General features: G+C 41.7%; 1 protein-coding gene across 1 annotated transcript; it reads right to left on the bottom strand.

The window, feature by feature from the left end:
• Positions 1 to 6,660: 6,660 nt before the first annotated feature.
• On the bottom strand, positions 6,661 to 18,650 carry LOC306780251 (von Willebrand factor A domain-containing protein 5A-like). Its single transcript, XM_079272550.1, has 19 exons — positions 18,566 to 18,650; positions 15,305 to 15,507; positions 15,000 to 15,222; positions 13,978 to 14,153; positions 13,786 to 13,900; positions 13,473 to 13,621; positions 13,294 to 13,382; positions 13,043 to 13,187; positions 12,665 to 12,744; positions 12,468 to 12,582; positions 12,178 to 12,336; positions 11,985 to 12,088; positions 11,271 to 11,491; positions 10,869 to 10,919; positions 10,606 to 10,668; positions 9,535 to 9,588; positions 8,861 to 9,021; positions 8,536 to 8,659; positions 6,661 to 8,421 (listed from the first exon to the last, which is right to left on the bottom strand). Exons 1-19 carry the CDS (start codon positions 18,606 to 18,608, stop codon positions 8,342 to 8,344), a joined length of 2,355 nt encoding a protein of 784 aa, XP_079128676.1. The 5' UTR covers positions 18,609 to 18,650; the 3' UTR covers positions 6,661 to 8,341.
• Positions 18,651 to 19,229: the final 579 nt, after the last annotated feature.

The raw sequence follows: 19,229 nt of genomic DNA, 5'->3' as shown, positions 1-19,229 counted from the left end.
CGGGTATAACTCACTTCACTTCTCTGATTACGTTATAACTACTTATGTAAAAAAGAGAGTCACATGTTGCTATCGGCGCTTCATTGATTTGATTTATTTCAAACAGAAAGTATCAAACACTGGGCCCAGGTGTATATAGGACATATTGCTGAATATGCTGACTAAGGTCCATTCCCTGCAGTGAGAAAACACGGGAGCAACAAAGAGGCCAAGCAGAGCATTGTGCAAGTCCAATAGAATATTATCAAAGGAAAGTATTTTACTCATTAAAGGCACAATCTCCTTTGGTAATACTTCCAAGAAATAAATGCTTCCAAGTTAGATGTACATTGTTGACTTATAATTACTATTCAATTCTAATATTTTCTTGTTTTTTAACAGTTTATCAGGGGAGAGCGCGAACGCAGTCCCCCACTACCACAAATTATGCAGTCGAGATTTCTACATTTGAGAAATTCGCAGAGAGATTCTCTCTCAGAGAGAGAGAATTCAGCCGGTATGTGCAATGGCCAAGCCTCGCCTTGAAAAAAACTCATGATGATTCCTTCATGAAGGAAGTATTTATTACTACATTAGGTTTAGCGAGGCCAACTTAATGAACTGACAACTGGTTGTATATACACTAGGTTTCTCTGTGTATGGCTTACAGCAAAATCATAATAATGATAATAATGGTTCAGATACTGAGATAAAGAATATATATATATATATATTCTTTATCTCAGTATCTGAACCATTATCATTATATATATACATACATATATTTATATATATATATATATATATATATATATATATATATACGTATGTATATGTGTATATGTATATATGTGTATATATATATGTATATATATATATATACTTATATATATATATATACTTATATATATATATATACATATATACATATATATATATACATATATACATATATATATATATACTTATATATATACATATACATATATACATATAGATATACATATATATATTTACATATATATACATACATATATATACATATATATACATATATATACATATATACATATACATACATATATACATATATATACATATATATACATATACATATACATATATATATATACATATACATATATATATACATATACATATATATATATATATATATACATATATATATATATATATATATATATATATATATATACACACAGCATTTCTGTGAGACCACACTAGAGAAAATGAGCAGTACTATGAAGCCTAACAATGGATTCAATCAATGTAAGTATATATATTCATGTTTCTAAATTCTTTCTCACATAGCTGTGAATTAAGCTCTTTCTATATCAATCTTATCTCACTCACCAGTTCAATGTCTTTGACAAATATATACACTAATGTCACAACTAAAGCCATGACTTTCCTCTTTAATTCATCATAACAACATATTGTCTACATATTATTTCTTTTGAACAACATTAGGGGGTGCACCGTTCCTGGAGGTTCTGCAATACCAGGTCGATGCGTGGAGTGGACGGAGCAAGCCCCTATTCCATCTCCCTATTCCAAAAATCAATTTAATATATGGTCCCCGGGTAGGGGACGTATCAGATATTAAACTGATAAGAACAGATACTACACTTGATCTTAGCCAAAAGGCCGAGAAGCGATACCGGTACCGAGTCGGAGGTGAGGAAGTCATTGTCCGCACAGTCAACCTCACTGACGGGTCGGGAACTGAACTACAACGTTTCAATCACATATGAAACAAGAACAATGTACAATAGTAATAATGTCCCACTGCTGCTGTTTAGTTTGAGATATTTATATTTAACTTGTGTTCGCAAATGCGTCTTCTTGTTTCTTTCCGGACACGTGGTACGCTGTAGTCCAATCAGGAAGTAGAAAAAACGATACATATAATTTCTAATTTGCAGACACGCTGGAATAAATATGATGTTTCTACAAGTATATTCTTTCTTAAATAGCGTGTAACGAACTTGTTCCGTTGATAAAAGTTATGTTGTTACGCTTCCAAACTCACTTCACGACAACAAACACAGCTGTGTCTCTAGTGGAGGAGAGCGAACAGCACATTTCACCTCTTCAGCCTCAACACAGCAATGCAACCGATCATCAGTTATTTAAGTTACCGAAGACGTCCCGTTAACGTGACTCTCAGAGTAGAATATAAACAGTGAGGTCATAATAGAGGATGCTAGCGGCTCTAATGTGTACTGTTAGCTTGTTAGTGAGGTCATCATAACATTTACAGACCAGACTGAAGTTTAAGACCCTGTAATAGCAGAATAAGCGTGGAGTAATAATTATAATGTGTCCCACAACCTAGAAACAAATACAACGCTGTCAACTGCACTGGTCTGTTAGTTTAATACGCTGAATTAAATACTGTTATAATACTGTGATAGTGACAAACATGGACGTGTCATTAAGTAACGTTAACTGTTAGTAACTTGTTACCGGCTGTGGCGGCTTGAAGTAAGTCAAAACTAACATGTCACCCTGACGATAAAGTATTGACACGACTTAATTCTTACAATGTAGAGTTCATAATGTAGCATGAAGACAAAATATATTTATTTTTACACAATAGCAAAGTGACGTCATCTTTAGCCCTAACATTTAGTGCTAGCTAACATTAGTTACCTCACAATAAGATATTTAAACAATATTCCAACAACTGTACTCTTTTAAAACAATATGCAAATAACACGTTGATAACAGAATATTTGTTTGTGAGTATTTTAGAGAAAAGTATCCAGACCAGTTTAACAAGAACAGGTTCAATCCAGCTAATGTGTTCACATTCTGACATTATATTGAGAGGTATTTAGTTTAACCAAATGTGTGGATTGTGTGTCTAAATATCACTCTGAGCTATACATTATAGAGTCACGTGTTATGATTGGTCGGTTTGACTACGGACTCCTAATTGGATCTGAGGAACCGACTACTGACAAGTCGAACTGTAACTATATGAATATATAGTATAACGCTGAAGATATATGAATTTAGAGTTGTGAATCTACCTACAACAGTTACTTTAAAGCAGGGGTCTTCAACGTTTTTCAGGCCAAGGACCCCCAAACTGATAGAGAGATGGAGCAGGGACCCCCGACTATATGTATTGTATAAAATTGTGTTTCATATTAAACTGGGCCTAGTGCCATTTATAAACATACCTCTTTATTGTACATTCAACACTAAGCTATTCAAATAATACACAGGTTCATATATTCATGTTTTTATTTTAAACATGTGCAAGGTACAGTGAGTAGGGTGGCCGTGCCACTGCCATTTATAAACATCCTTGTCAGCTGATACCAATGCCAATATCAACATGTCAATTGCATGATAATCATGCATACAAGCTATTCAAATTGATGTTTTTATTTCAAACAAATGTGGAAAAGAAAAATGAGTGGTGGCCTATTAGTGCCACTGCCATGCATAAATATATCTTGCATGCAATACTGAACTATTAAAATAATGGACAGATTATTATTATTTATTTTTTTAATTGTCTAATCAACCAAACATTTCGCGGACCCCCTGTTGAAGACCTCTGCTTTAAAGTATTTCTGGTAAAACTGAAATAATTTATTCTTCATAATAATTTATAACAATCACTGTTTATACTGCCCAATTGTCTTTTGGTCATTTGGAACAATCCCTTTAACGTGTATATATTATCCATCTATATTATCAAAGACCAGAGAATTTAAGAACAACAATGACTTCTGTCAGCGTGTTTTTTGTCTCCGTTGTTATCTGTAAGGCAGCGCTGCCTCCCAGGCTGTGGTTATGACGGGTATACGGAATATGGAATAATAGAAGATCCATATTTCTGATGTCTTACTGGCGAGATGACATGCACACTCTTAGTTTTGCCATGAGTAAAAACATGAAACTTATCCAAAGGGAAGCTGAACAGTTGATCAGATATCAGTCAGAGGAATCAGTCGGTGTTGTAGGCTCAGGAGTTATGAGATATGATATATGAATTAACGTCATAAGAACTCTCCCTCAGAGATCTCTAATCTAATCTGTAATCAGGGTTTAGCAGTTGTCATCCTGCTCTGACACATCCTCCTCGTCTTCTTCCTCCTCCTCTTCCTCCCTGGGTGCTAAAAGGATATCAATGGCCTGTTGTACGTTCATTGTTAGATTAGTCATTTATTATTATAATACAGCAATAATATTTTGTTGTTGTGGTGTTACTCTACAAGTGTACGTGTGACCCTCATAATCTGCTTCATGAACCCAGATGCCTCTGGGAATCGTCAGTAGTGAGAGCGACCAAAGAGGCCGGTGACTACAGGGAGAAGAGAGCGGCCTTCCTCAACCCTCCACAGGAGCTGCTGGACCAGACCTCTTCTCTGGTCCACGCAGAGAAGCTCCTTCAAGCAGAGGGTGTCCCTGAAAGTCAGCTGTGGCTGGGAAAGCTGGTGGTTCCATTTGGCCAGTATGAAAATGCTCCATTCCACTGGTTTGTGGTGAACGATGTGGGCTACATGAAGCAGTAAGCATGTTATATTATCATTATTATATCAATACCATTGTAGGCTATGCAGTTTGAATACAATGTTTATCTGTTTGCACAAAAACTATCATCAGTGTTTATTATTCATCTTTGCAAAGTTTCTTTACTCATTATCTCTAGTGCAGTGATATTAATGATATAAGTACTCAGTTGATGTGTATGATTCCAGCATGCTCGACAAACCCACAGAGAAAGAGAAAGGTGGAGAACCAGTGGGTGGAGGACTACCTCACTGAGTACGCAGAGAGCTTCTCACAAGTCTCCAGTCTCCTAGGGAGGTCACACAGAAGACCTCCAGTCCTGTGAGGAGGTGCTGAACACACCAGTGACCCACATCACAAGTGTACAGATGAAGAGGTTCAGGACGTTTATCAAGGAGAAGGAGCCAGTGAGTGTTGATCTGATTATTCATATGTTATGAAGAGCAGAATAGCATAGTAAAGGAAAATTGTTCAAATGACTGATATTTTATGCACCTCTGCAAAATGTGTTTCTTGGCTTTTGGTCATTAAAAACGAGTACGTCACAAAATGTAGATAGAAACTTTACATTTGTTGTCCAGCAGGCTAGCACCAGGTGTGATCCCTCATCATGGTCAGGTGATGATGCTGAGCTGGTTGCTGCAAGCCAGACATTGGAAGGTCAGTTAGATACACAATTAATAGACATCAGAACATTTACTGGTAATAGAAAACTACTTTGTTTGGTAATTTCTTATACTTGCTCAAGTCCCAAGAGCCCGCATGTCCCAAGACTAGCAGCCAGTCCCAGGGCTCCCGGCCCACAGACAGGACCAAGTAGCGGAATCAGTCTGAGACCTCTATCCGACTACCAGATTTGCCAGAGTCCACTGTCCGGCCGAAACATCCCGAGACCTCTGATGGGCCGAAACAGCCTGTGTCCACTAGCCAGCCCACAGAGACCCCGTCCACAACCAGGGGTCCTGATTACTCCATGGAATCACCTCGGAATGACTCAGTGATATTCACATTAGATGAAAACAATGTAAATTAAAACAATCTGTTTTACATGTTTTTTAATTGCTTTCATGTTTTAACAATATTTTGTACACAACAATAACCAAAAGTTTGTATGTGTGTTGCAGGTGGAGCTGGAGGGTTTTGTGCGTTCGTGGAAAAAGCCCAATGGAACCCATCTGCTGACATTCCCTGGCTCAAGGAGGACACAGAACGAGGCCTGTTCACCCCGTTCAAATCTTTAAGGACATCACTGGTCAGTGAAAGAGGAGACAGGGATAAAATCAGAACCACCGTGACTGGGATTTCATATGTTACAGCATCATAGTGTGAGGATGTATTAATAACATTGCCACAGGAACTTATTATGTTTAGCAGAAAGAGACACAATAGTTACTAATCCCAATTGATATAAAAGTCGTGACCTGGTTCACAGACGTCAACATCAAACATTTTGATTAACTTATACAATCAATCCTCCTCCACCAACTGTCTCCCTGAGTCAGGTTATTAGTTTATTATTTCACATGTTATCAGGGGAGAGCACGTACGCAGTCCCCCACTACCACAAATGATGCAGTTGAGATTTCCACATTTGGGGAGTTCGCAGGTGCGGAAAGCTTCAGTGTGTAAACACTTCAATGACTTTGACTGTAACTCCTCAGACATGAGCGTATGAGGTGCGCTTGATTCATGACAAAGCATGGGGTGGAGATAGTTACAGTACTGATCTTAGCCCATTTGCTGAGTTTTCTATTTGTTTTGAAGAAGAAATTATTTATTGACAGAAGTCAACCCCATATTTGTCGTTTCATTTCGATAAAAAGTTACATTGTAAGCATGTTAATGGCAGCACCAAATTGAGACTAATTGGCATGCCTATTAAGACTGATGGGATATGCATATTTGTATTGAGTGCACTTGTAGGCTTAGTAGATTCCTGTGTACAGTATTCAGCATAGAATATGAACAGGAAAGCAGAGGAACATGGTTGAGCTTTTCAGAAACTCTGTGCCAAAGAGGAGAGAGTCCATCAATCGTTTATAATTTGCAGTACATTGAAATTTGGAACACATGTTAATCATCATCATTGTACGTCGTCACTGACAGCTGTATTGTCACATATAAAATGTTACTCAGACACAGGGAGGGATTTCCACCCCATCAGTTACAGATACTGGGTAATTAGAGGCTAGTACATTAGTATTAACCTATTTTTACAGTTCAGTGAACCCTCTTCTGCTCGGAGCCTATTTTTAGGCCTCTGCTAGAAAATTGTATACCCATACTAAAAAGACTGTAATTCTCTAACTACAAGGTCTATTTGAATAATGTAGATGTTATAATAAAGGTAACACTTGTGAGATTTGTTCAGATGTCTAAAATCAGTGTATATGTTACTGGTTAAGAGTAAATGAAGATGGCACACAGCTCAAATTGAAAAGTTTCAGGTTCACCTGAAAAGAAAGCACTTTTATTGATATTATTTCGTTGAAATAATGCAGTTGAAAGCCTAACCTCTCCCAAATCATAGCACAACATGTCAGCAGTCTCTATGCAAGTATTTGCTTTGATAAAGTGAAGCATAACAAAAGTTTGAGAGGTTTTAGTACAGAGAGGTCACGCGAGGTCAAGCAAAATTGTCATTTTGGAACCAGCTGCTCCAGCTGTTCCATTGTACTTTTATATACTATATAACGATATATTTCACTTGTTGTATCACTAATAGTGTTCAATCTATCCAAATACAGCAGTTTGGCATCATTTAGACAGCCTGACTCCTTTCTGAGCCTGTTTCTGTCTGTCATCCATGGGATTTTCTTGTCTGAATTTCAGTTTCCTTGTGTGTATGTGGGCCTTTCTCAGCCTATGATTGGTCAATTTCAGACTATGACACCTCGTTCGACGCGTCAGAGTCTCAGGAATGCATTGGGCTTAACGTGGGCTTGATTGACAGAATCGTTAGCCAGTAAAAATCAAAACCGCGACGCTCCTCGCCCTGCATAAAATTCCATTCGCCAAAAGTCAAATTCCTTCCCCCCCGGTCCCACAAGCTTGGTTAACCCCCCTTTCTCCAGGAACTAGATGAGAAACAGACAGGAAATACGTAGCAACAGTGTATTTAGCCAGGAAACGAGGAATTATGCCGTACTTTTCATGATTCAGTGTAAAGGTGAGGTGCTGCTAAGATGTTTTTCCGGTGAAGCGGTTTGTTGTTCCGGTGTTTGTTTGCTCACAGCTCTGTACTGGTTTCACGGAGAGAAATTCTGAAGATATCTCTGGATTCTGTGTCGAATTGTCTTGCTTTCTGATACCTCGGTTGTCCGTGTCAGCTTGTAGCTTTGTTTTGGTAGCTTGGAGCAGAGTGTGCAGCTCGCCGAGTCATGGCGAAAAATACGTGATATTGTGGTAAATCTTCCAGTTGATTATATTAGTTGTGTAGAATTGTGTTTGGAGTTTGTAAAAATGGCTTAGATGATAGCATTGCCCAGACGTTTTAAATTTAATCTGTATAAGATGTATACATGCATTATATTCGCTCTCGATATGTGCATTTCTTCGACGACATGTGACATGTTTTTGACGTGTGCTACCCCCCTTAAGCTCGAAGCCCCCACATTTGGGGGCCTCGTGCATCACAGGTTTTAAGTGCATGTCAATCCATCTCTATGGAGTTGGGCAAGAAAAGAATGATTGTATGATGAAATGTAAATAGTGTAAAGAGTTTCATGTTGAAGAAAAGAAAAAGGTTATGGAGTAAATCTGCTTCCGTGTACCAGTCTGGAAGGAAAAGTGCACTTTCATGAAAACATCAGATCCCCAGGGCGTCTTTCTGCACGTTGCAACCCAACAGAGCATTTCCTACTTCCACACACTCTGTCACACAGGATGCTGAAAAAAACAAATACGAAATAAGGCTTCAGAAGAGGAGATTGAATTGCTGATTTTAACCAGCACACATTGTAAAAACAACAACGGATTAACACTTAATATGATGGTTTTTACCTTTCTGAGCTCGGAGCCATGACACAGCCTTCATAGCCAGAAGCTCCCACTCTTCCTGAGCATCCATCTTGAAACCATGAAGCCAGATCAGAGCCAGAATGGTGGCCCACACTTCCTGGTTCACCTAATTCACCAAATCAAAGAATACAAAACAAAATCAAAAAGAACAAAGAAGATAGAGCACAAAGGGGAAAATCGGACTTCCTAACAACGTAATAACTTCTGAAAAATACTTTCAAACAGAAACAAACCTTCAATAAGTTAAACTTCCCATTACAAATAAGTCCCTTGTTAATCTATGTTGTTGTATTTGACAGTAACCCACCGATGCAGGCTTGGGCTTTTCCACCCCCTCGCTGGTCTTTCCCAGTGCAGCAGCCAGAGCTGGATCCAGCAGCCAGCAGCCAGCCGCCTTCTGGAGAGAGACCAGCTGCAGCAAAGGGTCTCTGGGTGGCTGTTTGGGCAAGCAGCTTTCTGAGGAGGAAGCTGAAAGATCACAGCGAGAAGATAAAAATGATCTCTCTGGTTTATTGGACTGATACGCATTTAGAACAATCGTTTTAGTTTTGTCTTTATTCTTGTTGTTTTCCTATTTGATACTGAGGTATAGATAGCAGTATATTACAGGAAAGAAATATGAGTGAACTGAAACGTGACATGCTAAACTGGAAAACACTGACTCACATTTCTCCTTCCAAATAATATTGTTTGTCATTTGGAATCGGTCTTCACCTTTCATCATTACCTGCTAACTAGCTAATTAGCTATAAACAAAAAATACAGCTGACGAGCTGATGTCATCAGTTTTGCAAGTATTTTGTCATTAATCAAAGTATTGGTCAAATAAAATGTCTGACCTGATGAAAGCACTGGATTTAAAGCCAGAAAATCACCAAACATATTGCATTTCATCCTGTGGGAGACATGAATGTGTGTACCAAATGACATGGTGATAACCCAACAGTTGTTAGCAGGTGTATCTTCAGTAACCTTATTTACCATTTAAGCTACATGCAACGACACCAGCATCAAATGTGGTTCCCTTGTCCATCGCTTCAAGAGAAAAGGAGACGTAAAACATTACACCAAGGCAACAACAGCAAATACAAGGAAGGAACTTAAATTGTGAGATGCAGAAATTCTCAAAGTGTAAACCACTGCACCAGAAACCGGGTCAGAGTACAAAGAAAAGAAACAATTTAAATCATTATTAATAGTAGTATTAGTATTAGTATAAAAGGAAACACAAGAGCCACATTGGTCATTTTGGTGAAATATTCCTTCATTATTATTTATTCCTCTCAGCAGTCTGCCTAGAAGTTGTTTTCATGATAAATCCAGTGGCCGCGGTCATCGCCATGAAGCAACGTGTCCCCCAATGGCATGTCTCTTTAATGTGGGACAATGACAACTCCAGAAGGATCTTAAAACAAGGTAACGAAGAAGGTTCTACTGTTTAAAGGAAGCTCTCAATAATGTGAGCCGCGACGAGGATTCTGCTGAGAGTCCTGGGCAATCATATGTTGCTTATGTCCAGGACTGCCAGAACTCCTACATACAGGAGTTCATGCTGTTTGCTCCGTGTCTATCCATGTACTGTCTTGTCTTTATAGGAATACACAGTACTGTGTGTGGAAATCACAGTTACCCTGTGTACTTACATTTAGTACTAAAATAGCTGAGAACAGCAAAGTCATGACGTAGATTAGGGTCAGCTTTGAGGTTAAAAAGATAAAGAAAACTATTTAAATGTTTACAGTGTTAAGAAAAAGAAAAATATGAGTGGGGCACAAGCATGCCTCCATGAAAACACACAACAGTTCAAACTTCCTAACTTGCTGCACGATGCAATCGCATGTCTCTTACGTCAATGACTACCAAAGCACACTGGAGCCAAAACAACTCGTGCTTTACGTTCACTTCATCACATTACATCTACAAATAAGCAGGCAGAGCAATTCTGCCAGATACATGTTTTTGTTGTTGTTTTGTTCCCATCCATTTAGTCTATTTGTAGAAATACACAGACATGCGTTTCACTCCGATTCAGCTTTGGAGAGTTTTACTTACTATCCATCACAGGAGCAGCACCGGTCATCCGACCACGCTGACGCCCCTTACATCTCTTCATCCCTTTGAGATAAAGAAAAGTATGAGGTCAAGATATGAGCCGAGACAATAGCTAAACCAAAAATATCAACAAAACTACTGGTTTCTGAGCTTATTAAGACGACTAACAACAAGCAGTTCAAATAGTTCAAAATATCTCAAAAGTGTAGAAATACACAGATATGTGCTCCACTCCGATTCAGCTTTGGAGAAATTTGACTTACCAGCCATCACAGGAACACCACAGGACATCGGCTTACTACAGCCCTTCATCCCTTTGAGATAAAGAAAAGTATGAGGTCAAGATATGAGCCAAGACAACAGCTAAACAAAAAATATCAACAAAACTACTGGTTTCTGAGCTTATTACAACGACTAACAACAAGCAGTTCAAATAGTCAGCAGTTGAACTTCTTACATACAAACAGATGTGCACACGCAAACACACTGTGAGCACGAAACAAATGCTCGTCTCCAAAACAAATGAAAACAGTGATTTGTAGATGATCAGTGATGTCATTAATGTTAAAGCACTACATCACCATGCTTCTCTACATGATCATTCATGGTCAGCTCGTATCTAGTAGAAGGTAACTTCAGTTTTTAACTGTCTTGGAAACACTTACTGGGTGTTGGAACATTTCTGCGCACCAGAGGTCCTTGAATAGCTTTGCTGTTGTCTTTGTTGACAGCAATGAAGGCAGTGAAGGCACTGCTCACTCCTGATTGGACACTGAGCTCCACCACCTTCTTCTTCACTCCTCCATCTTCCTCTCCTTTACGCTCTCTCTCCTCCATCTCCAGCGAGCGAATCAGAGTCCGAGCAGCCAACCTGTGGACTGTTAATCTGCAGAGAGGAGAGAGACGTTAACACATCTACACACAGATGCTTATGAAAAACATACTCATTACTTCTTTTAGGGTTCATGTATTGTAGAGAAACAGCACGAAGCGCTTTCACGATATTGCTGTGCCGCAGGGATTCTCAGGGTTTCTTTCATCGCCACAGTTTGCATGCTTCCATTTGCAAGTTGACGTGTTTTATATATTTTTATGCAGCATTCTTGATTTTATTTGAATATAACCAAAAGCATCTTGGGAAATGTTGGAAACCTATTATGTTATGAAGAGTTACCTGATGTTTCATGTGACTTCAGATGCTTTGCAAAGTATTACACGCATACTAACAGGTATTGATTTAGGAATGCCATGTATCAGTGCAATATTTGTTGATTAAATAGTGCCATGTTTCTCACCTCTTGCTGCAGTGTTATTTGATCGAAATAATTACATTCAACATTTGTAAGGACAGGACCCAATACGTAATAGGGCTGTCTTACCCAGTGTCCTCAGCAGGTTTGAGACTGAAGTGAAGCTGGTTCTGAGAGGGATGACCTGCCAGACTGTACTTCACCGTCACACAGCCCTCTGAGGCCTCTGAACTCTGAAAGCATCAGAGTTAGAAACCATTCGTAGCATCGTAGGGAAATCTAACCAGAAAGTAAGTTCACTATCAGATGTTACTGCTCCTACCTGTCCAGTGAGCTGGGCATAAACCAGTGACCTTTGACCCTGGAACAGTGCTGTGATTGGTGGAGAGAGAACAGTGACAGAAACTCCCTTCGGCAAATCCCACATGACTGAGATGTCCATCACAGCTGGTTGCAGAGCAAATCGCAGCGACTGCATCACCTGATGAGTAAAAACTATTTACAAAAAGTTGGGAGAGGCACTGAATAAATGTATTCATTTACATTTCTGATTGTGCCGTCTGTCCTAATTGCATTTTTCATAAAATTGATACAGAGGCTGTGATGTCTTACTTTGGGTTGCATCCTGTCCGTCCCCGTGATGAACTGAGCGTGACCTCCTCCTTCCTTGGCCAACCCGTTGATGAGAGCACAGCTGGCCCCTTCCCCAATCCCAAAAGAGAAACACCTGCAATACAGCAGGTCTGTTTTTAACACACAACATCTGAACATGGGACTTTTGCAAATTGTGCGGATTTTTGTTGCGTCACCTGTGGGAACCTGAATTGTGCTTCACCAGATTGATGACGTCTTTTGTGTTCCCAACCGCTCCGTCAGTAAAGACAAATAGCTAGGGAGGAGAGTTCACACATCACTCTGAGTTACATAACATCACACAGAACAAACATGCAGCATGTGTTGAGTCATCCAAATGTCTTTCTGAGAGCTTTTAAGTGCTGTTAATGGTACTTTGTAAAGAACAAGGTGTGGTAAGAATGAACCTGTTAGTAGGTTCTCACTGAATGATATGATACTATTACCTACAAGAGATATTGGTACAACCTGTTGAACACCTGTGTGTGTGTGTGTGTGTGTGTGTGTGTGTGTGTGTGTGTGTGTGTGTGTGTGTGTGTGTGTGTGTGTATTACTTGTCTAGGTTGATTGGGAATGCAGGGCTGGCTGTAAATATGTTTGAGGGGCTTCAGGATCTCTGTTCCTCCCAGATTAGCCTTCATCTCCTCAACATTTTTCAGAGCCTCGTCCATGGTCTTCTGGTTGTACTCTACACTCTTACTGCCACCAGAAACACACCAATGAACTCATGGAGCAATGAACAACAAGTGACAATACAGGCGATAACAGCATTTGTTGGACTGAGTGACCTGAGGGAGTGACTTACGGGAAGATGTGTTCGTAGCTGGACCCAAAACTGCAGATGTTGAAATAGCAGCCTAGTGGTACGCTCTTCAACAGCAGCAGCAGAGTGTCCTTAAGGGAGGAGAGAAAAGATGGTGACGGTCACTGTGTGAGAGAGACACGATGAATGGTTCTATGATAGAAATAACACATCATTAATACCGTGGCACTCTTTATACGTGCGCCACTCATACTGCCAGATCGATCCAACAAGAAGACAAACTCTCCACATGAAGCGATTGAAGACATCACAACCGGGGGGAACTCAGGGTACAGGCTCAGCATCACTGCTGGATCACCCATCAGAGTGCCTGAAACACAGAGAAGAGAACACAAATCTGGCTTTTTATCGTTTATTCCAACATATATAACTCAGCTATTTAAAAATCGAAATACTTACATTTAACTCATTGCATCAGTCTGAATGTAACGACCTTTTCTTCATTTGCAAACACCTTCACTAACGGTCACTCACCAGGCTGGGAGGAGGCCTGTCCTGCCTCCACCACAGCAGTGGGCTGGTGGGCGTCTTTGTAATAAATCAGCAGTTCAACATCTCTGTCAAACTTGTGTCCTGCAGCCAACTTGACCTGCAGTTGACAAAACACACTCATGAATAGAAACATTGTGATATATCCTCGAGCAATCAGCACTAGAACTCTCCTACCGTGGCCTGTGTTTGCTCTGTGTTGAGGTACTGGAGAGGGTCCAGGGGACAGCTGGACTCTACTTTAGAGACGGGACGAGGAGAGGACACTCGGGCGGAGAAAGACAGACCGTAGGGCACCAGAGAGGCTGGAACAGAGGTCACCTGAACGTTGCCACCTTCACTACCACCACTCCCTGTTAACAAGGTCAAAATGTTCAGACATGGAGCCCATCGTAGCCTTTGTTGCACATCATACATTCTCTCTCCTCCTGTTTCCTGTCAAACTGTCCAATAAAAGGTGGAAATGCAGGAAATAAAAAAATCTTTAAAAAAGGAAATGCTTTAATCACAGCAGTGAGGAAGTAGAGGGATGAAGATATCCAACCTAAATAATAGTTACTCGTAAAACTAGCTCGCTGCTCCGTGTCTAAATGCTAACGGTAATATGCTTATAATGGCAATGCTAATACACTTCCATTTAGCAGGTATGATGTTTACCATTTGAACCATCCAAGTGTTGTTTGTTAGCATGCTTACATTTGGTGACTACATGGTCACCAACACCAGGTACAGCTAAGGCTGATGGGAATGTCAATTGTTGTGCAGGTATTTGGTCATAAACCTGAAAGATGTGACTTGCTGCTGACGCCAGAGAAATAGAGTGAAGGGGACACAATTATCTGTTCCAAATTTCACGTCAACTCTTCATCAATAGTTGAGATATTTCACGGGAACAAAGCGATTGAATGACTAACATTTTATTCCCTTGGGCCATGCTGCTAGCAAGGATATCATTATGAATATTCAGCCCTTTGTTTTCCAGACAAAAGGATGTTTGTATGAAAACACTGGGAGTCAGTGTGAACACACTATTTCCACTTCAGTCCTCTTTCAAAATACTGAAGTTTTTAAAAAGCAGCTCTGCAGGACAATACTTCTGGCGTCACAACGACTGATGCAATAAAGCCCTCTGTATAGTGTGGTGCGCTCTCAGCTGAAGCTTAAGGGCTCCTGATGAAGCTGTTGGCTGGTTTTCCTACCCTGAGGTTGGTAGCGAGGGTTGAGCACAGCAGGCAGACAAAACCTCAGCCCGTCATCAGCCTGCACAGCCAGCTCAGTGACGTACTCCAGCCTGATGGAAGCGCTCTCTCCTGGAGGCAGACTGCCCACACTCAGAGAGAATATATCTGGACTCTGATCACTCTCCTCCAACAGGAAGGCCTGCTGACCGGAGCTCAAAGCATCGTCATACTCCTCACGAGCCTGAAACACAGATGACACATGTGAGCAACGTTTGCTGTGTTTTAAAGCTCCTTTGTGAGTAACTCTTTAGTGTCCAGCTCACCTCCTGTTTCTCCTTCACCTCAGCTACAATGTGTGTCTGTCCAATCTTAGCACTGAAATGACAGACAGCAGCATCTCCAGGCAGAGGGAAGACAAAAACAGCCTCTAGTGGTTTGTCCTCCTTGTTCTCATAGTTCAGAGTGGAGACCACTGTCGCCACATGGTCCCTCACCTCCAGCTCCACCTCCACACTCTGCAGAGGAACTGAGCGAGAAACAGAAGGACACGCAATGAACACAGACCGTGTGAAAAGTTCTTTGTGTTTTGTGGGTGACAATACTTGTGAATGGATGATGGTACGTAAATAAAGTCCCTGAATTGCTACATTTAATCATTCACCTCTAGTTCAAAGTTCAAGTTCAAAGTTCAAAGTTCACTTTATTGTCAAAGTTTCCACATGTGTTATGCATACAGAAAATTCGAAATGCCGTTTCTCGCAGTCCCACAGTGTAATATAGACATGAACATATAACATATAATAGAATAAAATAGAATAAAGTTAAGAACATAAGGGCCTAGATAAGGATTAACAAGTAGCAGCAGAGAATAAAAAGTGACTGGTGCTGGATGAGGGAAGGGTGTGTGAGGGGGGTTTATGTTCGTAGCAGCAGAGAATAAAATTAAAATAAATAAATAGAAAAAGTGACTGGTGCTGGATGAGGGAAGGGGTGTGAGGGGGAGTAGATGTCCTGGTATGTTCCATTTGAGGCAGTGGGGAAAGGTGGGTGAGGGGGAGGGTAGAGAGGTCAGGGGAGAGATGGCAGAGATGGCAGGGAGGAGAGAGGGGGAGCGAGAGGAGAGAGGGAGGGAGAGAGTTCAGCATCCTGACCGCCTGGTGGAAGAAGCTGTTCCTCAGCCGGGTAGAGCTCGAACGGAGACTGCGGAACCTTCTCCCTGAAGGCAGGAGGCTGAAGAGGCTGTTGGAGGGGTGGGTGGGGTCACCCGCAATGCCGAGTGCTTTGCGGGTGAGGCGGGTGTTGTAAATGTCCTGTAGTGTAGGGAGTGAGACTCCGATGATCCTCTGGGCAGAGTTCACAATGCGCTGCAGGCTCTTGCGGTTGGAGGCGGTGCAGCTTCCGAACCACAGCGTGATGCAGCTGCTGAGGATGCTCTCAGTGGCGCCTCGGTAGAATGAGAGCATGATGGGGGGGGGGGCTCCTGCTCGCTTGAGCTTCCTGATGAAGTACAGGCGTTGCTGGGCCTTCTTTGCCAGTGCAGTGGTGTTGCTGTTCCAGGTGAGGTCATCTGTGATTGTCACACCGAGGAATTTGGTGCTGCTCACCTGTTCCACAGCAGCACCATTGATGGTCAGAGGGAGGGGGGGTTGGGAGTGGGTTCTCCTGAAGTCAACAACAATCTCCTTTGTTTTCCCCACATTGAGGAAGAGATTGTTATTTTGGCACCAACGGACCAGCTGGTTCACTTCCTTCCTGTAGTTAGTCTCATCGTTGTGGCTGATGAGACCTACCACGGTAGTGTCGTCAGCGAACTTCACGATGTGGTTGGAGCTGTAGTTGGGTTTACAGTCATGGGTCAGCAGGGTGAAGAGAAGGGGGCTGAGCACACAACCTTGGGGGGCCCCCGTACTCAGTGTTAGTGTGTTCGAAGTGTTGTTGTTGACCCGAACAGCTTGTGGTCTCTGTGTGAGGAAGTCCAACAACCAGTTGCAGAGAGAGGGGCTGAGGCCCAGGTCTGTAAGTTTACACACAAGCTGCTGGGGGATGATTGTATTGAATGCTGAGCTGAAATCTATGAACAGCATTCTGACGTAGGAGTTCTTAGTGTCCAGGTGTGTGAGGGCTGGGTGTAGAGCAGAGGAGATTGCATCCTCTGTGGACCGTTTAGTTCGGTAAGCAAACTGAAACTGGTCCAGGGAGGGAGGAAGGGTGGATTTGATCTGCTTCATGACCAGCCTTTCGAAGCACTTCATGATGGTAGAAGTCAATGCGACGGGGCGGTAGTCGTTGAAGCAGGCTGGAGATGACTTCTTCGGCACAGGAATGATGGTGGTTTCCTTGAAGCACGTGGGAACAACAGCCTGGCTCAGGGAGGTGTTAAAGATGTCGGTGAGGACATCCGTGAGCTCCTCTGCGCAGTCCCTCAGCACACGACCAGGAATGTTGTCAGGTCCCGCAGCCTTGCGGGTATTAATCCTCAGCAGTGTGCTCCTCACACTGGCTGGGGACAGGCACAGAGCCTGGTCGTCGGTGGGGGGGGGTGGTTTTCTGCGCAGGTGTGTTGTTCTGTGCTTCGAAGCGTGCAAAGAAGCCATTGAGGTTGTTAAGCAGGGAGGTGTGACTGTCACAGGTCTGTGGCGGTAGTTTGTAGTCCGTTATGGTCCTAATGCCCTGCCACAGGCTCCGTGAGTCCCTGCTGTCTTTGAAATGTCCTGTGATTTTCCTGGTGTACAGTCGTTTAGCTTTCCTGATGCCACGGCACAGGTCAGCCCTGGCTGCTCCCAGCCCAGCTGGGTCTCCAGCTCTGAAGGCGGTGTCGCGAGCCTTGAGCAGTGTGCGGACCTCCCCTGTCAGCCATGGCTTCTGGTTGGCTCGGATGGTGATGGCTCTGGTGGTAGTTACATCATCAATGCACTTGGTGATGTAACCTGTGACTGTCTCTGTGTATTCTTGAATGTTAATGTGATGGTTGTAGGTGGCTGCCTGCTTGAACATGTCCCAGTCTGTAGTACCAAAGCAGTCCTGAAGTGCAGCAGTACTGTCCTCTGGCCACACCCGTACCTGTTTTGAAACCGGTTTGGTAACCTTTACCCTTGCTCTGTAGGCCGGTTCCAGCAAGACAGTGAGGTGGTCGGAGAGGCCAATGTGGGGGAGGGGGGACGCCTTGTACGCTCCCTTGATCGATGTGTAGACTAGGTCTAATTTGTTGTTTTCCCTGGTTGGAAAATCAACATGCTGGTATATTTTAGGCAGAACAGTTTTTAGGTTAGCATGGTTGAAGTCTCCAGCAGCGATGAGAAGGCCGTCTGGGTGTGCTGTCTGTTGCTCACTGATGGCTCTGTAAAGTTCACTGAGTGCCTCCTCTCTGTCCTTGTTGTCGTTCTACATTTAATCATTCACCTCTAGAATGAATGTGTAACTTGTGTCTTCAGTTTTAGAGATGTTTGTAAAAGCCACTTCCTGCCATGAGGCTCAAACACAAACCTTTACATAGACCAACATACACAAGCAAATGTATTCACACACACCACAATCATTCTTGCACATGATGTATGAATTGTTTATGTTTTCAAACAGCGCTGTACCCGGTTCCTTATTTGTATTGAGCAGACCACAGCAGTTCACCATCGTGCCTGTTCAACAGGTTACACCGTCAAGGAAGCTAAAGCTGTACAAAAATAATAATGACAATGGAAAAGGAAATCAAACTCTCATGCCAACATTTACACACTAATCTCTATTCTAATTAGCTACCTGAAAGTACAATATGATTGTTCATATGATGAGTTCCAACTTAGCTGGTATGTGTAACCTACATCAAAACCTGTAGCCTCTACATGCTTTTTTCATTTATTTTTTAAACCAATGTTTTTTTTGTTCAATCTCTCCCAGGAATTATGGATCATTACTGTAAATGCAGAGTCTGCATAAAACATGAAATAGAACGATAACAGGAGGACTGAAACAACAATGTGTATAAAAGCAGCATTTTGTTCACCTGATGTATGTGTGTACACTTAGTTTAACATAACATGAATTTATAATCCAATCATTGGATTCGTTCTGAATTCAAAAACGGTAAAACCAAGAACCAAAGTCCCCCAAGGTCCGTGTACGTTTTAGTCATCCGTTTTACTGTTCAGTCGGAAATACGGAAATACCATGGTATTCTCGTTTTTCGTTTTTGCAAATCCCTTTTTAGTTTTTTCCTTAAAAACGAGACGCAGAGCACAGCAGGTAACCCGAAAC

The sequence above is a fragment of the Melanostigma gelatinosum genome (assembly GCF_949748355.1).
Source record: "Melanostigma gelatinosum genome assembly, chromosome: 7".
In the NCBI taxonomy this organism is placed as follows: domain Eukaryota; kingdom Metazoa; phylum Chordata; class Actinopteri; order Perciformes; family Zoarcidae; genus Melanostigma; species Melanostigma gelatinosum.
The sequence above is the reverse complement of the archived record's forward strand: the minus strand, read 5'-3'. Positions and strand labels throughout refer to the sequence as shown.

Excerpts from the sequence above, each read along its gene's own strand:
- LOC306780251 (XM_079272550.1), bottom strand. The coding sequence starts at position 18,608 with ATGGTGAACTGCTGTGGTCTGCTCAATACAAATAAGGAACCGG. Across the intron at positions 12,583-12,664 it reads CACAATTCAGGTTCCCACAG|GTGTTTCTCTTTTGGGATTG; the intron begins GTGACGCAACAA and ends GCTGTATTGCAG. Across the intron at positions 9,022-9,534 it reads CGTTGCATGTAGCTTAAATG|CTTCCTCCTCAGAAAGCTGC; the intron begins GTAAATAAGGTT and ends GTGATCTTTCAG.